Below are 21,873 nucleotides of genomic sequence, written 5' to 3'. Positions count from 1 at the left end.
GGATCGACAATGAGATAGACAACAGACTCGCCAAGGCAAAGAGCGCCTTTGGAAGACTACACAAAAGAATCTGGAAAAACAACCAACTGAAAAACCTCACAAAGATAAGCGTATACAGAGCCGTTGTCATACCCACACTCCTGTTCGGCTCCGAATCATGGGTCCTCTACCGGCATCACCTACGGCTCCTAGAACGCTTCCACCAGCGTTGTCTCCGCTCCATCCTCAACATCCATTGGAGTGCTTTCATCCCTAACGTTGAAGTACTCGAGATGGCAGAGGTCGACAGCATCGAGTCCACGCTGCTGAAGATCCAGCTGCGCTGGATGGGTCACGTCTCCAGAATGGAGGACCATCGCCTTCCCAAGATCGTGTTATATGGCGAGCTCTCCACTGGCCACCGTGACAGAGGTGCACCAAAGAAAAGGTACAAGGACTGCCTAAAGAAATCTCTTGGTGCCTGCCACATTGATCACCACCAGTGGGCTGATATCGCCTCAAACCGTGCATCTTGGCGCCTCACAGTTTGGCGGGCAGCAACCTCCTTTGAAGAAGACCGCAGAGCCCACCTCACTGACAAAAGGCAAAGGAGGAAAAACCCAACACCCAACCCCAACCAACCAATTTTCCCCTGCAGCCGCTGCAACCGTGTCTGCCTGTCCCGCATCGGACTTGTCAGCCACAAACGAGCCTGCACCTGACGTGGACTTTTACCCCCTCCATAAATCTTCGTCCGCGAAGCCAAGCCAAAGAAAAACATTATGAAGTTCCTGATCTACATTTACACACAGCTATTGAACAGCAGTAAAAGTGCTTTCTTATTTTAAAAATATGTCAGCTAACAGCACAAAAATAAAGGCCATTTCATTTTACACAGGGTCAACAAATCATGGGAACTAGTTCTCCAACTAATCTACAGAAGTCACTTGTGTCTAATATCAGTAGTTGGGCTTCAACATTCAGGTGCACAGCAGATGTTAGGAAATTCCTCAACCAGTTGGTAGCTGGTAAAGAAACAGCAATCCAGGCAAATAATTCCTTTGTTTTTGTCTAGATCTAAACACAAACAGCTTAAAAAACAGTATTTTTTCCACATATTTACTTAACTTACACAAGAGCAGACTCTGTCTCAACCATGAGTGCCAATCAGTGAATCTCACTTACTGCCCCATTTATCCTACTCAGTGCCACAAAAGCAACTTACCACAGCAAAACAAGTTGCAATCTACCAGCCAATCTAATGTGGCCATGACACCTGGTTTTGTTTTTGTGAAGTGTTAAATGAAGCATCTTCAAGTACCAGTGAGTTTGTTCTTTAGCTTTTTGTGGAAATGCAAGTAAAACAACAGTCAATCACTAAGATTATAAACTAAAACTGCCTGCAGTTATTTCAAAAGAGTGAGAATTTAAGGGATTAGAAAAAAGATTTAAATCAGAGTTGGACTTTCTTATCATGGAACAAAGAACAATACAGAACAGTTCAGGCCCTTCGGCCCTCGATGTTGTGCTAACTTGTATATTCCTTCCTACAAAAAAGTACTAAGCTCTCCCCACCCCATAAACCTCTATTTTTCTTTCATCCATGTGCCTGTCTAAGATGAAACATTGGGGGCATTTAAGATCTCTTAAATGCCCACAGTGTTTTAGCTCCCACCACCATCCCTGACAAGGCATTCCAGGTACCCACAACTCTCAGTATAAAAAAAAATCTTGCCCCTCATGACTCCCCTAAATTTCCCTCCCTTAACTTTGTACATATGTCCTCTGGTGTTTGCTGATTCTGCCCTGGGAATCAGGTGCTGGATGTCCATCCACCCTATCTATGCCACTCATAATCTTGTAAACCTCTATCAAGTCTCATCCATCCTCCTATTCTCCATCCTTCCATTCTTAATTAATTTTATGAAAATATTTTGATTTGCACAATTACATATTATTCCAAGTATGTGAAAAAATATATATTTATGAACAATGTCCACATAAAGGTGTTATCAGTGACATTTTCACAGCATACGCACTACTGTTGCATGGAACATGTTCAAATTGGCAAAGCATCTGTTTCACCTCTTTTCAGTAAATAAACTAAAGTGAAATATTTATCTTGAAAGACACAGGTGGCTTAATGGTTAAGGCCATGACTTTTAACCTTTGGCTTTCAAGTTCAAATCTCTGTAAGAATGAGGCAAGACTTATAAAAGACCAGTTCACAAGCTGCACTCAGCTTTCAGGAAATCATCTTTCTTTTATTAGGGCTAGAGAATCGTGAATTTCTCAGCAACAGTGTTTTCTGCACAATTCAATGAAAGTGTCCTTTACAAATCAACTGTAAGATTTCTGCTCTTGATTCACTTCTGGTACAGTGTTGCAGCTCATAGAATTACTGCCTCAAGGCATCAAGAGCTGACATACAAAACCCTATGGCAAAATGGTTTCCTCGTCAAAAAACTGTATGAATAATAATTTACCCATAATCTGAAGGTGAATGACGCAATGCACAACACCTCCTCAATTGGTGAGGAAGACACGGCAGGGCCTACACTTCCTAAGGAGGTTGAAGAGGGCAAAGCGACCAGTCGTCATATTTGACAACCTTCTTACAATTGAGAGTGTCCTGTCTGGCTGCATAATTATGTGGTCTGATAGCTGCAAACCATCGGACCAGAAGTCAATAGAGAGGATCATCAAAATGGCCCAGAAGATCACTGGGGTCTACCTTTCGGCATTTACAGGGAGTGTTGCATAAATAGCAATCAAAATATTATTGAAGACCCTTTCCATCCAGCACGCAGAATCTTTGACCCACTACCATCAAGGAGAATCAAAATCAGGACCGCCAGGCTAGGAAATAGCTTCTCCCTGTAGGGTGTGAGATGGATGAACAGTACCCTGCAACCAAGCAGTTCATCCAAAAATATTGATATATTTATGATAAATTATATCTTAATGCATATATATGATTATCATGTACTGTGTGTTGTGTATGTCTGAGGACCGTTGTCTGGAGAAACACTGTTTCATCAGATTGTTTCTGTACAATCAGATGATAAGAAACTTGAATCTGAGGAGAATTGATAAAAAAGGTAGGGAAAATAAGATTAATGTGAGGTTAATATAAATAAAAGGTTGATGGTCGGTACGAACTTAGTGAGCCACAGAGCCTGTTTACGTGCTCTCTCTCTCTCTCTTTCTTTCTCACCCTCAGACTTTATAGGAGCTACTTTGTCATGTATGGAGTGATATTGGTGATTTGCATAAATGAGTAAAAAGTAACATTTGTAAAATGATTTTTTTTAAATTGTTCAAATATAGAATTAAATCAAAATCACCCTTGAAATTATATTTTTTTCCTTTTTTATTATTAAGAGAAACAAGTTTAACTACAGTTAATGGATCATATCACAGAACAACATGATCACATCAGAGAAGTATAAAGTATCTATATAAGGGAATTTTACATGTATTATTTGTATAATTTTGTATTCAATATTGATTTTTGGACATAGTACGAGTTATGATTTAATTGTTTAATTATTATAATTATAGAATTTGATGACTTGTTATGTAATAATTATGGCTAAGCTTCTAACTTACAATTGATATATGATATTTGATTTATGTTACCTTGTGTAAAGAGTTTTTGTTAATAATAAAATATTTTAAAAAGAAAGAAATTATAAAAGTGAGATGGAGATATACTTGAATATTGGAGTTACTATGAGAAAGCTTTCAAGTTATACAATAAGCCAATGTAAAATCTCTGTTGTCACCATTTCCTTTAAAATATTTACAGAATTTCCCTTTAATTGTTTCTCTTCCCTCATTATTTTATGCTCACTACTGCAATCATTTTCAAAATCAGTTATGTTTTCCTATCAGCCCCAGCAAGATCACTGCTTGGCTTAATCTGAACATGTCACCAGCTTCAGCACCAAATAAATGTGCTCACACTGCTGCAAGCTGTAACTAAAACTAAAGGAAGCAAAAATGATGCCTGTGCAAAATAAACTTTAAAAATGGCTGAATACAAGGGGCAACAGAAAATCAGTTACCTGGGGTGAATGAAAGTACCCTCTTGAAACAAATGGAGCTTCAAAATTTGTCCAAGTCAAAATTTTACCAATCAAGTCATTTAATCAAATCATTATTAAAATATGGAAACTAAACAAATAATCTATTGCAGATTAAGCAGTTTTCCTTCAATCTTTTAAACTTTTAATACAGAACTGTCTTTTATGGTGAAAAGATATGACAGCTAACTTACGAATACAAAGGCTACTCATGAGACATGAAAGTAGGGTTGGGGACTAGTGGGAGGGGTTGTAATTAATTGGAATCCCATGGGAGTTGGTGGCTGGATCTTCTTCGTTTCTATGCACATTAATGACCACGTGCAAATTTTGATGACGACACAAAAATAAAGAGAGCATCAGGGAGATGCTACTGAAAAGATTTGGAGAAGGATTTAGATGATAGCAATAGCAATTGAATATAAATGTAAAATATAGTGCAAGATGAACAAAATTCCGCTGCAACAGACACATAGTACTGAAAGAGCAGGCTTAGAAAGAAGCTTAGCAGGTGCTGCTGGATTCAATAGAATGAATGCAGATAACTGTGTTAAAAAAATTCTAAAAAGCTCAATAGAATGCAGACATTTATAACATGAATAGTCATCTCTTATGCTGAGGCTTTACAACGTGTTAACATCCCTGACAGATTAAACCAAAAGTAAATCATTCATAAAAAAATTCTTCCAAGTATCAGTTTTAAATTTGCTTTTCATTCATTTCTATATTCAAATCCAAAGGGCCGCGGCAGGAGTAAACGCACGCAGGCCGATTCCAGGGCGAACCACCCCATAACTGTGGACAGCAGCCATAGATTTCCAGATATGGTTCGACCTAAAAGGGCGGCAGGCTTCTTCAGCCCAGTTAAGCAACCCGCATAGGAGAAGGACACTCCGATATAAAGCCTACGACCCAAGGACTTCGCTGCCATGTCCCAGATGGCTTGGCCATGGCACATGAACCATGGGTGTAAAGGGTGGGACCAGTACTGTGCACACTGCATTCCACCTAAAAGCTCCTTTGCGCAGGCCCGAGGACATGTCCATGTCCTCCCCCTCAAAAGATGCACACAAACTCAAGCTAGCATGCTCGAACATCAGAACCATGCTAGACAAGGCTGACAGCCACCGACCTGAATGTCGGTCTACCCTCATCGCATATGAACTCCTCAGACTCGACATCGACATAGCCGCTCTCAGCGAAGTCCGCCTTACAGATGTAGGCAGCCTCTGAGAACACGGCGCAGGCTACACACTCTACTGGTCTGGCAAGCCTCAGGCTGAATGACGCCTATCTGGTGTTGGCTTCATGGTCAAGAACTCCATTGCCTCCAAACTTGAAAACCTCCCGACAGGCCACTCTGACCGGATCATGTCCATGCGACTCCCCCTTCAAAACAAGCGATGCATCACTCTCATCAGTGTCTATGCTCCAACCCTTCAAACGGAACCAGCAGAAAAGGACAAGTTCTACAATGATCTGCGCAACCTCATCCAACGCACCCCTACAGCCGATAAGGTTGTCATCTTTGGCGACTTCAACGCTCGTGTCAGCAAAGACTCAGAAACCTGGCCAGGAATTCTTGGCAAGCATGGTGTCAGCAAGTGAAATGACAATGGGCGCCTCCTGTTGGAGCTCTGCGCAGAACAGCGCCTTGTCATTACTAACACCCTTTTCCAGCAGAGAGACAGCCTGAAGACTACCTGGATGCATCCCCGATCCAAACACTGGCACCTCCTGGACTACATTCTGGTGCGAGGAAGAGACAAACGAGATGTGCTCCACACCAGGATCATGCCCAGCGCGGAATGCCACACTAACCACCAGCTTGTTCGCTGAAAGCTCAACCTTCACTTCAAGCCAAAGTTCAAGAACAGTGGAGCCCCCAGAAAGAGGTTCAATGTTGGAAACTTGCAGACAGATGAAGTGAGAGGAAACTTCCAGGCAAACCTCCAAGCAAATCTCGAGGATGCAAATTGCCTCACGGACTCGTCTCCTGAAACCCTCTGGGATCAGCTGAAAATGGCCATACTGCAATCCACTGAAGAGGTTCTGGGCTTCTCCTCCAGGAAAAACAAGGACTGGTTTGACGAAAACAACCAGGAAATCCAGGAGCTGCTGGCAAAGAAGCGATCTGCCCAACAGGCTCACCTTGCAAGGCCTTCTTGGCCAGAGAAAAAATGAGCCTTCCGTCTTGCATGCAGCCACCTTCAGCGCAAACTCCGGGAGATCCAAAATGAGTGGTGGACTAGCCTCACCAAATGAACCCAGCTTAGCGCCGACATTGGCGACTTCAGGGGTTTTTATGAGACACTAAAAGCTGTGTACGGCCCCTCACCCCAAGTCCAAAGCCCTCTTCGCAGCTCAGACGGCGAAGTCCTCCTCAGCGACAAGATCTCCATCCTCAATCGATGGTCAGAACACTTCCAATCTCTTTTCAGTGCCAACCGCTCAGTCCAAGAATCCGCCCTGCTCCAGCTCCCTCAACAACCCTTGAGTCTAGAGCCTGATGAGGTCCTTACCCGGGATGAGACATATAAGGCAATTGAACAACTGAAAAGTGGCAAAGCAGCAGGTATGGATGGAATCCTCCCCAGAGGTCTGGAAGGCTGGCGGCAAAACTCTGCATGCCAAACTGCATGAGTTTTTCATGCTCTGGTGGGACCAAGGAAAGCTGCCTCAGGACCTTCATGATGCCATCATCATCACCCTGTACAAAAACAAAGGCAACAAATCAGACTGCTCAAACTACAGGGGAATCACACTGCTCTCCATTGCAGGCAAAATCTTCGCTAGGATTCTCCTTAATAGACTAATACCTAGTGTCGCCGAAAATGTTCTCCCAGAATCACAGTACGGCTTTCGCGCAAACAGTGGAACTACTGACATGGTCTTTGCCATCAGACAGCTCCAAGAAAAGTGCAGAGAACAAAACAAAGGACTCTACATCACCTTTGTTGACCTCACCAAAGCCTTCGACACCGTGAGCAGGAAAGGGCTTTGGCAAACACTAGAACGCCTTGGATGCCCCCCAAAGTTCCTCAACATGGTTAGCCAACTGCACGAAAACCAACAAGGTCAGGTCAGATACAGCAATGAGCTCTCCGAACCCTTCTCCATTGACAGCGGTGTGAAGTAAGGCTGCGTCCTCGCACCAACCCTCTTTACTAGCTTCTTCAACATGATGCTGAAACAAGCCATGAAAGACCGCAACAATGAAGATGCTGTTTACATCTGGTACTGCACGGATGGCAGCCTCTTCAATCTGAGGCGCCTGAAAGCTCACACGAAGACACAAGAGCAACTTGTCCGTGAACTACTCTTTGCAGACGATGCCACTTTAGTTGCCCATTCAGAGCCAGCTCTCCAGCGCCTGACGTCCTGTTTTGCGGAAACTGCCAAAATGTTTGGGCTGGAAGTCAGCCTGAAGAAAACTGAGGTCCTCCATCAGCCAGCTCCCCACCATGACCACCAGCTCCATCGGGTACACTGAACTCAAAATGGTCAACCAGTTTACCTACCTCGGCTGCACCATTTCATCTGATGCAAGGATCGACAAAGAGATAGACAACAGACTCGCCAAGGCAAATAGCGCCTTTGGAAGACTACACAAAAGAGTCTGGAAAAACAACCACCTGAAGAAACACACAAAGATCAGCGTATACAGAGCCGTTGTCATACCCACGCTCCTGTTCGGCTCCGAATCATGTGTCCTCTACCGGCATCACCTACGGCTCCTAGAACACTTCCATCAGCACTGTCTCTGCTCCATCCTCAACATTTATGGGAATGACTTCATCACCAACATCGAAGTACTTGAGCTGGCAGAGTCCGCAAGCATCAAATCCACGCTGCTGAAGACCCAACTGCGCTGGGTGGGTCATGTCTCCAGAATGGAGGACCATCACCTTCCCAAGATCATGTTCTATGGCGAGCTCTCCACTGGCCACTGAGACAGAGGTGCAGCAAAGAAGAGGTACAAGGACTGCTTAAAGAAATCTCTTGGTGCCTGCCACATTGACCACTGCCAGTGGGCTGATCTCGCCTCAAACCGTGCATCTTGGCGCGTCACAGTTCGGCGGGCAGCAACCTCCTTTGAAGAAGACCGCAGAGCCCACCTCACTGACAAAAGACAAAGAAGGAAAAACCCAACACCCAACCCCAACCCACCAATTTTCCCTTGCAACCGCTGCAACCGTGCCTGCCTGTCCCGCATCGGACTTGTCAGTCACCAACGAGCCTGCAGCAGACGTGGACATACCCCTCCATAAATCTTTGTCTGCGAAGCCAAGCCAAAGAAAGAAGATATTCAAATCCGATTGCTCTGCTCTTCTGCCAGGCTTTGAACATCATTCGAGGTTTATCTTAGCCCACTAATATTTTATGTCTCCTTAACAGCCTTTTTCTTTAACTATTTTGAATTTTAAGTTTGAATTATAATCAAACAAATAAATACCGGAATTAGAAATAGCAGTAAAGTGTAGGAACTATTCTCAAGAGGTTAAAGATTGAGGATACATTAGAAAATAACAAGCAAACAGATAAGAAAGAAAGAAACTATCTTTTATCAAATCACTTCTTCTATAATACTAAGATTGGAGATTATTACTTCAAAGCATGAAAAAAGTGAACTGAATATTCAAAGTAAATTTGAAGCTGTTATCAGTTAAATATTTCTTTATTCATGAAAAACTATTCGCTTGGATAAATATGCCAAGCAGAACAGCACAGGCAAAGGCTTTCCAAATCCAGCTGAGTTTTAACATGATAAATTTAACCATTTAAGACCCAGAGGAGACCAATAGCCCCACCGTATTCAAATATTTCCTTTACCCAACTCTTACTCTGTACCTTCGTAGGATATGGCTCATCAAGTATTTCAACCTTCTCAAAAAAATCTTTTCAAAGTGGGATTCTCCTTCTATCATTCTTTTAGGGAGTGTGCTCAAGTTCTCCATATTTTAGTGAAAAAGGTTTACCATGACTACTTTCTAATTCTTCCACCAATTAACCACATTCTAAGGTTTCTCATTAGTAACGGGTGAAAAATATTATCTTTAACATTCATCCTAGGTACATTTCTCAGCAATTTGCACACCTCAATTCAATCTCTCTTTGGTCAGCAATGTTCCAAAAACCAAAAAAGAGTCTCTGGTTACCCTCTACTTGGTTTGGATGATATGCATGACTTGCTGAATTTCTCCAGCACATTTGTGTATTTTACTTGACCTCGACATCTGCAGACTTTCTTGTTTAACCAAATCTGCTCTTTCTTTTGTTATCCTTTCTCCTCGCAAGTTTATAAATAATCTTAGGGGTTTGGTCTTCATTTTCCTAATTTCAATCAAAAAGTAGGATTTTAATAATGCAAGCCTACGAAACCGGAAAAGAAGAAATCTGCAGATGCTGGGGTTTCGTGCAGTGCACAAAGGTACTGGAGAAACTCAGCACGTCATCCAGCATCCACGGAAAGCAAAAAGCGGTCAATGTTTCAGGCTCGAGCTCTTCTTTAAGTGGGGCGCAGAGGACAGTGAGGAAGGCCTTCAAAACTTGTAGAGAGATTTGGACCAGCTGGAAAAATGGGCTGTAAAATAGCAGGTGACATTTAATGCAGACAAGTGCCAGGTGTTATACTTTGGGATGGCAAACCATGGTAGGACTTGTACATAAGGTCCTCTGGAGTGTGGTATAAAAGAGAAATCTGGGAATACAGATGCATAATTCCTTGAAAGTGGCATCACATGTGAAAAGGATCATCAAGAGCTTTTCACATACTGGCCTTCATAAATCGAACTATTGAGTAAAGGAATTGGGATGTTATGTCCAAGCATGCCCAAGAATACAATATTGGTGAGGCTAAATTTGGGTATCGTGTGCCATTTTGGTTACCTAACCACAGGAAAGATATCAGTATTATTTAGAGAGTGCAGAGATAATTTACACATATAGACTCATACTTTATTCTCAAAAGTGTTGGAGAATGTGGGGAGATTTGATAGAGGTGTACAAAATTATCAGAGGAATGGAAAGAATATATTCAGGCAGACATTTTCCACTCAGGTTGGGTGAGACAAGAACGATAGGACATAATTTGAGGGTGAAATTCAAAATGTTTAAGGGGAAATTCTTCTCTCAGAGGGTGGCAAGATTGTGGAATGTGCCACCAGTGGGTAGATATGGGTTCAATTATCGTATTTCAGTGTATGGATAGAAGACGTATGGAGTACTACAGTCCGGGTCGATGGGATAAGGTGGAAAAATAGTTTGACATGGACTAGAAAGGCTGAAGGACCTGTTTCTGTGCCATGGTGTTGTCTGTTTCTGCTTCATACTGAAGAATAAGAAAATGCCTCATGCAGGAAGGCAGAGAAAATCACCACTAAATGGTAGAGAGCTACAGGTCCAAAGTAAACAAGGAGCTCAGAGAAACAGGCATTCATTCAAAATTAGGATGGGATAATTTAACAGAACTAAAAATAAATAAATCCCCAAATGTAATGGATTTTGATGTTGTCAGCTCTGGAGATCATTTTACAATTTTTCAAAATTTAATTCATTTTGATTTAGTTAATTACAATTAAAAGGGTGTAAATGTAACCCCATTTAATCAAAGGAGAGAGAAAACAGAGATTGACTGGTGTTCCTCTGTGATGGGGTGCACACCAAATACATTGCTATCTCTCCAGCCATTCCATAGGAAGAAATAAGGATTCTCCTAGTACAATATCACTCTACTTAGTCTCTCAATCAGAACTAGCAAAATTTCAAAATAAAACAGGATCATTATTTGCTGGCAATGTGGTATAATGCCTCATCATTCAAACTACATATATGGAAAGCAACAATCTAGCTACAAGAAGTTTCCAAATATGACCTATGTTGGGACCTGCATTTCTCAGTTTCAAGTTCAGTAACAGCCACTAACTTCCTTCGGCACCATCAGGCCTTGATGGCAGGTTTATAGATCCATAATATCCAATCTCCCTTTGTCTTCAAAGATGTCGCCTGCACTGCTGAATTTGTAAAGCAGTTTTTTTTTTCTGGGTTCCAGCATCTGCTTCCCTTTGGTGAATAAAAATGCTAACTTGAAGGAGGGAACAAAATGGAAGATTTCATGTTGGCTAGTGATATCAAAATAGATGGAAGAGGATGCTGTGATGAGGACATTGTGATTTTGCAACTGGATACAGAGAGGTGGGGTGACTGGGTGAAACTTTGCAAATGGAATTTAACATTGGGAAGCGAGAGGTCATGCACTTCAATAAAAGGAATCTAAAGGAAATTATCTATATGGAGAGGCACAGCAAATTAGTAAAGTTTAGATACAAAGATCAAGACATTCTTGTGCATGAATCACAAAAACTTCACAATCAGGTCGTCAAGAAGGTGAACAGCACATTCGACTATATTGCAAAGCAGTTGGAGTTTAAGAACAGGGAGGATTTGTTACAGTTACATAAAGTACTGATGAGGCCACACATGCAATGCAGTGATCTGCTTTGGACCTGGGATAAGTGGGTTGCCCTCTCAAGAGTGGCTCGACAATCTGGATCTGTGCTTCCTAGAGTTTAGAAGAATGACAAGCAATCTTATACAAACATTCAAGATCCGATGAAAGTCTGACAGATGTTAAGATATTTTCATTTTGTGGAAGAATCAAGAACAGGAGGTCAAGGCCACTGGCATCCCTAAGGAGGGTGTGTGGGGTGCGGAACACACTGAGTGACACCAGAGTGTGACACCAAAATGATTGTCTATAACATTTTTTGTGCAATGTTTCAGCAGAAATTTTTTAATGAAAATATCCCTGTCGTTAGTTAGAACAGCAAAAACATTTTTCATAAGCCCAGCTTACATGTATCAATATACCTACAAAGCTATAACTCTATGCTAATTTATTTTTTGAACCTTCTAATGTGCTCTGGTCAGACCTGTCACTATTACCCAATTACAATGAGGTTTTGAATCACGTGGTTTCGTTACAATGCAAAATGCTTGCGTCTTTGTTCCTGTTTATTTTTATACTATTACCAGTATTTCATTTATGACTATGTTTCCATATGCATTTGTCTTCAACTTCTACATTATATGGGCCATTATTGATTATGCAAACCTAATCCATTAATGTATCTCATGTAACAATGAAGTTTAACATTAAAATCAAAATAATTTTGATTTAGTTCTTAAACATTTTTATTTCAAATTCGATTGTTTCTTGCCAAATTTTCACTTTAACCACTTGAAACTATGTAAATATAAATACATTTAGGCTGTGTATATGATATTATGATTTAAACGTGTAATTTTAATTTTGCTAGTTGTTTATCTCACTACAGTCAGTGAATTACAGGAATTACAATTTCCGAGTAACATTAATACTAAAAACATTACTAAGGATTCTGTATGGTCTGGTATGGGAGGAGGTCCATGGGTGTGGGGGGGGGGGAGGGGGAATGGACACTATGAGTTACCAACCCTAGTGACGCCACTGGTCACAGCAATCAAATAAAGGACCAGTCATTTAAAACTAAGGATGCTCAGAAAATTCTCATTTCAGAGTGTGTGAATCTCCAGTATTCTCTTCCCCTCAACCCTGATGGAGGCCAGATCATTTGACATATTTATGATGAAGATTGAGAAATAGCTGAAAGAATGAAGAATTGAGGGTTATAGGGAAACGACAAAAGTGGAATTAAGATAGATCAATAAGTCAGCCATATTCATATTGAACGGCTGGATGGTTTGAGAGTCTTGGTGACTTTAGTTGCATCCTTACATTGTAGTGTGTAAAATTAAAAGCTAATTACTGGAACATTTCATTTACTAGCTTGGACCTAGTATGCTGAATATCAAGCTGCTTTGCTACTAGATATCCGACAGTCTAGCTATTTAAAAGACTATGCTTTACATCTTCATCCTGAAGGGAATAAGTTATAAGATTACATTTGGAGTAAATACAACCCTTAAATATAAGTGGAATTGAGAAAGATGTTTGTAAATATTTTCCAGTTGTTGAACTAACTTGTGGAAAAATATTGCTCAGAGTTGATCCTGCTCTAATGCTGTACTGATGGCAAGAGAACTTGTGGTTGTCGCCTTAAATCAGGATTCGGCTGAACCTCTATCATCAATGTTGCAGCCCGAGAAAGTTGAAAACAACTTCCCATTTGTTCAAGAAATAAATCAGTAATCTTGATAATGGTGTCATAGTAAATACAATCCTTAAATTTTACACGTATAAGTTGTTATTATTTCATGGATTTAAAGTTCTACAGCAAGGAAAGGTCCTCCAAATTGTACGTTACGATCAAAATACCAGTCTATGCTAAATCCATTTACCCATATCTGACCTCTATATTTGAAACATCTCCTGCCCACGAACCAGTCCAAATATCTTTTTTTTTTAAATAGTACCCAGTCCCATCACTTACCCAGGAAGCTGTCCACATACTTAGCAATCTCTTTATAAGAAAGTTACCCTTCAGATTCCCCATCTCCACTCACCTTATGATTTAAACCTTCTCATTTTAGACTCTCCCTCCCCTGGGAAAAAGACTGTGACAATTCATCTTATCTATGCACCTCATGATTTTACGTACCTTGATAAGGTCACTTCCCTCAGCCTCCTTTTTTCCAAAAAAAAAACCAAAACAACCCCTGCTCCTTCCCCTCCTCTCTGCTCCTCCTCCCCAACCTTTCTCTTCAGGTATCCTCCTGTTTTTCCATATTTCTGTTGAAGAGCCCAGTCCTGAAACATTGTTTGCCTTTCTTCCCATGGATGCTGCATGACCTGCTCTGGCACTTTTGGGTATTACATCCTATCCAATTGCTCCTTATAACTTAAGCTTTCCAGTCCAGGAAATATTCCTGTGAATCTTTTCTGCAGCTTTTCATATCCATTCAATTGTGTGGGAACCAGACTCCATCCAATATTCTAAGTGTAGTCACCATTTAACTGTAATGTGACATCTCAATTCCTATACTCAATGCCTCAGTCAATATGGATGTACACACATTTTTCACTCTGTGACATTCAGGAACTTTGTCTTTGTGCCCCAAGGTCTTGCTGTTCAATTCCCCAAGGGCCCTGCATTTATTGTGCATTTCCTGATCTGTTTTTAACTTCCCAAAATGCATTATTTTGTACTTTACCAAATTAAATTTAGCAACCCAATCCTCTCCAATTTCCCAGTCCATCTCAATCCTGTTGTAAACTTAGACAATCTTTTTCATTGTCCACCTCATCACACCATATCATTAAACTTGGTGTCAGCAACAAATATACGTACAGGTATTCACATTTCATGCGACAGATCACCATACTAAAAAGAGAAAAATTACCTTCACTACCATGATCAACAAGCCAACGTGCCATTTAAGAAATCTTATGTTCTCCCTTGGCTATGATTTACTTGAAATCATTGAAAAATCAGTCTGTGTGAATTAACTCAGAGCAGGCAGGCAGGCTGATAAACACAAAGCACAACTTCAGCATTTCAATGACTGTTAGCTGTAGCCACGGTAACCATGTTCCTGGTACATCAAGGAGAATGCTACAGCAACTAAATTGCTATTAATAATCCTTACCTGGGGTTATCTGTTCAGCCAAGGTATCAAGATTAGTCTCATCAGCTACTGCCAAAAGGTAAAAGGTCAAAAATTAATAAGGTTAGTATCCCCCATTCCACGTGCTTGATTCCAAATCCGCAGATTCCAAGTTAGAGATCTTAGAGGTTATATTGCATGCAGATCATATCCTTTGACAAGCAGGCATATAGATTACCATGGTCGTTTTTCAGGTTTTTTTTTTCATTATCATGCATTATTTTCATACTTTTTAAGCTTCATTTGAAAATCATTACTTTGAGTTAGAGCATTCCTTCAAGCTTACGCCACACACATCTAGTTTTAATATTGACATCCTCAGTCTATCTTTTCAATACTTTCAGAGAGTTCCAATAACTCAATAGGGACCCAATTACCAAAATAAAAAAAACATTTTCAACTTTCCGTGGCTCAAAGAATGTGTGAATTCTCAACAAGACACCCATCATATTTGTTGAAAATCTGGGAAACCCATTTGAAATAAGTAGAGGTATCTGAGAACACTCGTTACCTGAAAATAAATTTTGCTCATCACAATGTCCCTGTGGCCTGTTCACACTTTGCAGTTGTGTAGCCAAGAGATTGAACCTGTGCCAGATTCCTGCACTACTTTACCGAGTTCCTCAGTACTGATAGGCACTTGAATCAACTGATTAATCAGCATCTCACCCTCTCATCATCACCAGAACTGATTAAACAATACTGAGGTGCCGATTTGGGAGTAAAGGCTGGAATATCAACTACTACTCAAACGAACTATTAAATAACGTGCCTTTCCTATCCTGAAGAGACTTAAAGCGTGGACACTATTGGCATGCAGGCCAGTGAGGGTCAGTATGCACACATGCAGGCAAAAAATAAAAGACGATAGGGCCTGTTTTAGTGATTGTGGATGAGTGACAAATGTTGGCTCAGAGAGACAAAGAATTTTTTTTTCCTTTGAAGTGCTTTTTCTTTGAAAATATTTTTACCATCCATTTCAACAGGCAAACAATGTAATTCCAAATCCAAAAAGGTCATAACTTTGAGTGTGTACCAGGATATCAAGTTCAAGATCAATAATTATATAAAGTACTGATGGCAAAGGAAGGATGAGGTGCTGCTTGGTCAGTTACTGAAAGGATTCATTCAAGTTGAGAAGTATTAACTGGAAAGAACCTCGGATTACAAAAAGAAACTGATGGAGGAACTCAGCAGCCAAGGCTGTGGAGACAGAGAGATTGTGGACGTTTCAGTTAGAGTCCCTGAATCAGGGTGTAGAGGGGAGGGAGATAACTGGAACAAAGAGCTGAGAAGGAGGGTGTTCAGGTCAAAGATGGAATCAGGTGAAAAGAGAGAATGATGGAACCAGGTCGGCAGGAGAAAAGGTGAAACTGGGAGACAGCAGCTGCTGAGTGATAGGCAGACAAGGAGAGAAAATTAAAGGGACCAATGAAGACAGAAGCAGTGAGATGATAAAGAGGCATATGAGCCTGTAGATGCTGGAATCTGCTAAGTAAGAAATGCATTAAGTGTGAAGAGATAAAAAGACAGTGGACAAAAAGAGCTAGTTCAAGTAGGGAACAAAAGGCTCAGCAGGTTAAATGTGTAGGGGACAGGCAGCTACAACCAGGTGGGGAACGGGAGCAATATTGGGTGATGGGCTTGGAGGGGTCTGCTTTGGAAAAGGAATGTGAGAAGGAGAGTATCTGGGTGGATCATAAGGAGAGAGAAAAATTGGAAAATTCAATGACTACACAAGTTCTCCAGACACATCAGACAAGTTTTCTGAGCAAAATGTAAGCATAATTGATGGAACTAAAACATTCAATGATTTACCATTCAATTCACCATCACCTCAGCTGGTCTTAGCCACGTGGCTCTGACTGAGTGGAATTATTGATACTTTTAAATCATACAAATGGTGGTCAGTCATCTTAACCATGTTACAATGTCAGTGGATGGTTTAGATTATTGAACTATTATTGTTGAATATTTTATTTCTAAATAACTATAGATGTTGCATCACATGCACTTCTATTATGGTGTTTTACTTGATCAAAAAGTTTACATCAAGACTAGGAGATCTCTGATGATGGGAAATTCAATAGACATTCCAGGATGGAAGGGTGTCTCCAGGTGCCAAAGTCATGGATGCCTCAGAGTAGCTGCAGAATATTCTGAAAGGTGAGGGCCAATATAGTGGTTGTAATGCACGCCAATACTTACAGCAGAGATATAGAAAAAGCGAAGGAGGTCCTCCAAAATTAATTTAAAGAGTTAGGAGCAAAAGCAGAAAACAGGATCACAAAAAGGAAATTATCTCAGGATTAAACATGCCATGTGTGCAGAGGAACAGGAGAATGGGTCAGATGGTTAAAAGGTTGGTGCAAGAGAGAGGGATTTAGATTCCTGGGACACTGCCAAAGTTCCTGGTGAAGGTGGGACCTAAGCAAATGGGACAGATTGGATGCACCTGAACCAATCTACTCACAGGGATATTTGCAAGCACCCTTGGTATAGATTTGAACTAGAACCGTGACATTTGGAAACTTGAGAGTGAGTCAGAGGAGGAGGAAACAAGTATAGGGGGTGCAGCATGGTTAGCACAAAGCTGTTACATTGCCAGTGACAGGGGTTTAAATCTGGGACCATCTGCAGACTTTGTATGTTCTCCCCGAATCTGTGTGGATTTCCTCTAGTATTGCAGTTTCTTCCCACCATCGAAATGTACCAGGGGTGTAAATGGGCAGCAAGGGTTTGTGAGCTGAAAGGGCCTTATTTTAATTTAAATTAAATTAAAACAAAGACAGGAGCATGAGGCAAGCAGGGCCCTGCAGAAAATAACAATAAGATGACTGTGCAAGTTAAAGGGATGCAACCAAAGGCAATCTTTTTGAATGCATTAGGTATTTGAAGTGAAATAATTAAATTAACTGCAGAAATAGATATAAATGTATATACAAAGACATGGTTGCTGGGTGATCAGGAGTGGGGATTGACGTTGGGGGACAGGAACTTGACAGACAGGAAAGAGAAAGACATGAAAAAATGGAAAGAAATGCAATAGAAATATTAGTGAAAAAAAGGAAACTAAGCAAATCCTGACTCTGCCACTCTGGATTAGAATGTTTATGAATGTATAAGGTACACAAAGTGAGAAATGTTGGTGGGATTGTACAGAAACCCCCCAAAAAAACCTGTGGTCATATAGTGCATGGCATTTAACAGTAAATAAGGGATGTATCCACTAATGGTACATCTATAATTCTGGACTATTTCACCTATATGCAGATTGTACAAATCAAATTAGTGCTGGGGAGAATTTTCTGGAGTGCATTTGTGATGTATTTTAGACCAACAACTTGGAGAATCAACTGGGAGACAGGCCATCTTAGACGAGGTACTGTGTTTATCTGCACAATTGGTGTAGTGGTTAGTGCAACACTGTTATAATGCCAGCGATCAGGACCAGACCAGGGTTCGAATCCCACACTGTCTGTAAGGAGGTTGGACGTTCTCTCCATGTCTGCGTGAGTTTTGCCCAGGGGCTCCGGTTTCCTCCTACCTTCAAAAATGTACCAGGGCATAGGTTAATATTGGCCAGTTATAGTGGTGAATGTCTAACTTAATTTAATTTAAAGCAGAATATATTTCTTCAAAAGTGGAAGATGAGGGAGTGCATTTTGAAATTAGGATCTTGAATCCAAATAAAAACAGACAATGAAGGCATGAGTTGGCTTTGATATATTGTAGAATAAAACTTAAATAATGTTTAGGTAAATATATTTACAATCGTGTTTAGGAGTGAAGGTGGATTTAATTTTAGCATTCTTTATCTGAGGAACAATGATTTTGCTGATGAGGTCGAGAAGGAGTTAGAACTACAGAAACAGGCCCTTTGGCCCTTGTAGTCTGTGCCAAATTGTTTGTGCTAAGTCCCACTGACATGCAACCAGACCACATACCTCCATAACTCTCCTGACCAACCTTTACTTAAATGTCAAAATTCAGCTGGAACCTCATTCCATAATCCCACCATTCTCTGTGTGAATTTCTCTCCAATGTTCCCTTTAAACTTTTCCATTTTTACCCTTAAACCAAGTCGGAAAAACTCCGTTTGCATTTAGTCTATCTACAGCCATCATAATTGTGTACATCTCCATCAAATCTCCCTTATTTCTTCTGTGCTCCAGGGAACGTGAATATTCTGTGAATGTTCACCAAATTGATCCCTAGGATGTCAACATTGACAAATGTAGGGAGATGGCTAATATTCACTAATGTTTAAAAACTTCAGAGGTGATCCCACAAAAACATACAAAATTCTAACAGGACTAGCCAGATCAGATACAGGAAGTTTGTTAATGGTGCAAAGTTCAGGGCCAGGAATCACAATCTGAGGTTCAAGGGTAACCATTTAAGACTGAGATTAGGATACATTTCTCCCACTGCGTAGTAAACTTGTGGAATTCTTACCACAGAAAGCAGTTGAAACCGGATTATTAAACATATTCAAAAAAGCTAGAACAAGATGCTGAATTTAGACAACCTGCAATGATAACATTGAATGGCTGAGCAGATTCAAAATACCAAATACCCTCTTCCCATTCTTGTATTCCAAGGTTTTATCATATTATTTCATTAATCTTAATTCATAATCTCATCAGTTTGGTGAATCCACTGCAATGGGCCTGGCAAGTTACCCATTTCATTGCATAGATCATTTTAAAGTAAACCATATGTATTTTAGTTGTACACAATATGACCTGGACATTTTTCAGAATCCTATTAGTTGCTGGTGATCATAGACAGTTGCACCAGGTGGAAGATGGGCGCAGTCGAAGGGAATGGAATTAAAGTGTTAAATACTTATGTTTGTTATTTTAGTTTGGATTTTGGTCAGGGAACAGTTAAACAGATCAAAATAGCAGACATCAATCCTCTGACTGGGGACAAAGTAATAATGCTACAGACATAAAAGTTCTGGAGAAACTCAGTAGGCCATGCAACTGCCAGAGAAGCAAAGATATATAACTGATATTTTGGCTCTTTGTAAGGGTATTGGCATTTCGGGTCTGAGCCCTTAACTTGATGAAGGGCTCACGTCTGAAACATTAGTTCACTTCCTATGGATGCTGTGTGACTTGCTGTCTTTGTCCAGAACTTTTTGAGTATTCATCTACAATCAGAGTGTCTGCAGACTTTTTTGTTTAACTCCATGCTGCAGACATGCTTTTTCACTGCTGCTGCTTCCAAGGAACATCCAGCAAAGTCATGAATCCTTTCTCTCATGAGCAGATTGGTTTTGGTTCATTTAGTGAATGGCAAGAGCAGGATTAGCTGGTAGAAAGCCTCTCGGAGCCATGATACAGATGCTCTTGCTGTATGAAAGGGTTGACATCGATGTCATAATTGCACCTCAGTGCAGAATATTTACACATGTATACAAATGAGATGTTATTGGTAATAATTGACTTGCAGAATTGTGAGGAAATCTATTTGAAACTTGCTTAATGGACTGCAACAATTACTGCCAAGTGTCTCCGGGTGTTGTGTCACTGTCAGTAATGCAAGCAAATGACAAGGTTAACAAGAAGAGAACATCAATGTACAATTCTAATGAACCAAAGTAGTAAATCTATCTGAAGCCTCTTCGGTAGGCGAGAGTAAAATGTTCAAAACTAGCAAATTATTACACATTTCTTATTCAGTATCAAGTAATCAAATCTCTTTGCAACATGATAGCACAAAGATATGACATTTGTCAATCTGTTGATCAAAGTTAGGGTACTGAGGTGAACTATTATCAAAAGAAAGTAATTATATAACAGAAAACATGCTGATTTCTACCTAAATCCATGCTCTTGGATTTCCGTGTTTTAACATAGTCCAGCTGATTGGCGTCTCCAAACTGCTTAGTACGTTTTTCAGACATGCTCTGACGTCCAAATCCCTCTCGCTGAAAGGTAATAGCAGGATCGACATCGGAATTTAAAATGCTGGAGAAACAGAAAATGATAATTCCTTTTAAAAAGACAACAAGGACCGAGATTGATAGCTCTTAACCCTCTAGTTTTGGGAGCAGGCAGCAGGGAGGTCAGAGTTCTGAGTGGTATTGCCTCACTGAGGAAAGGAGATTTTCACATTTTCCTTTCTCAATAAGAACAAGACATTAAAATGTCGAAGCAGCTCCTCAGCATCAACACTGAGTTAAACAGTGATAAACAAACTCCTGTCCTTAAACTGCACCATTGAGTGTTGAAAATGTCATTTTCACTCTTTGCAGAGAAAGTGCCTTGCTGTGTTTGAATTCGTGTGTAATTACTTGTTATGCCAATCATAGACAATACTGTCACTGCACATTAAATGAAGTTGTCCTATGAAATACAATGGTTTATTATGACGCTGACCTTTTGTGAAAAGAATTCTGCTCAAGCAAATAGAAACTTGAACTGAATCACCACTGAGCAATCATTCAACAACTGAAAGAAATGAATGGCTACTTGCATGTTCAGTTCGATGGTTTTTCAACCTTAAGTTGCAGTTCCTTTCTTTATATAAGGTTTAGATGGTGAAGGTACAAGAGCTTATGAAATTGAAGAAATATGTACACAATAAAGAGAGGCAGAATGAAAGGGATGCACCCAGAAAATAAAGAGGACAGATATGCATGTTTTCAGGTGGTTAAAGTGAGAAGGTGATTTGAGAAAGACAGCAAGACAGTGGAGATCTGTGATACTATGGTGAACTGCCTCGCTACCTTCATGACTGAGAAGTATTTATGCAGATTTTTCCATCAACTGATTAATGGTGTGATAGGACATGGTTGGGTTGATTACATGTTCCATGAATGAAGTGGGCTTCATTTTCTTACAATCAACTGACTGAAATATGGATAAAACTCCCACCATTAAAATGATATCATGAATTCTCCTCCCAGCCACCCAACAAATACACAATCACCCTACTCCTTGCATTACTATTGAACCCTATATATCAAGGAGAAATTAACACAAAATATCTAATTTAAAATCGTGTGCTAGTTACAATTCTAATAAATAAACAGGTTATGAAAGGTCAAATTACATTTTCATTCCTTCTAAGAAATAAAGTCTGTAGGAAACATATCAACATGGAGGTGATGATCATTTCTCCATGCTTTTCCTATACAGAAATCAAATGGACAAAATAACTTTATGAATAAATAATCAGAATCTAC

The 21,873-nt window shown here is 40.3% G+C and overlaps 1 protein-coding gene across 10 annotated transcripts in view; it reads right to left on the bottom strand.

Annotated features, from left to right (window-relative positions):
• pard3aa (par-3 family cell polarity regulator alpha, a) overlaps positions 1–21,873 on the bottom strand; it is a 912,377-nt gene that overhangs the window by 256,845 nt on the left and 633,659 nt on the right. For 7 of the 10 annotated variants that reach the window (XM_069914429.1, XM_069914434.1, XM_069914430.1 and 4 more), the window contains 2 exons: positions 20,505–20,653; positions 14,655–14,702 (listed from right to left, as the gene is read on the bottom strand). In XM_069914429.1, the coding sequence (XP_069770530.1) occupies positions 14,655–14,702; positions 20,505–20,653 (197 nt within the window). The remainder of the gene's footprint in view (positions 1–14,654; positions 14,703–20,504; positions 20,654–21,873) is intronic. The other 3 variants (XM_069914432.1, XM_069914439.1, XM_069914431.1) reach the window with 2 other exon arrangements.

The sequence above is a fragment of the Narcine bancroftii genome, chromosome 1 (genome assembly GCF_036971445.1).
Source record: "Narcine bancroftii isolate sNarBan1 chromosome 1, sNarBan1.hap1, whole genome shotgun sequence".
Lineage (NCBI taxonomy): Eukaryota > Metazoa > Chordata > Chondrichthyes > Torpediniformes > Narcinidae > Narcine > Narcine bancroftii.
This window is presented reverse-complemented; position numbering and strand designations above follow the sequence as displayed.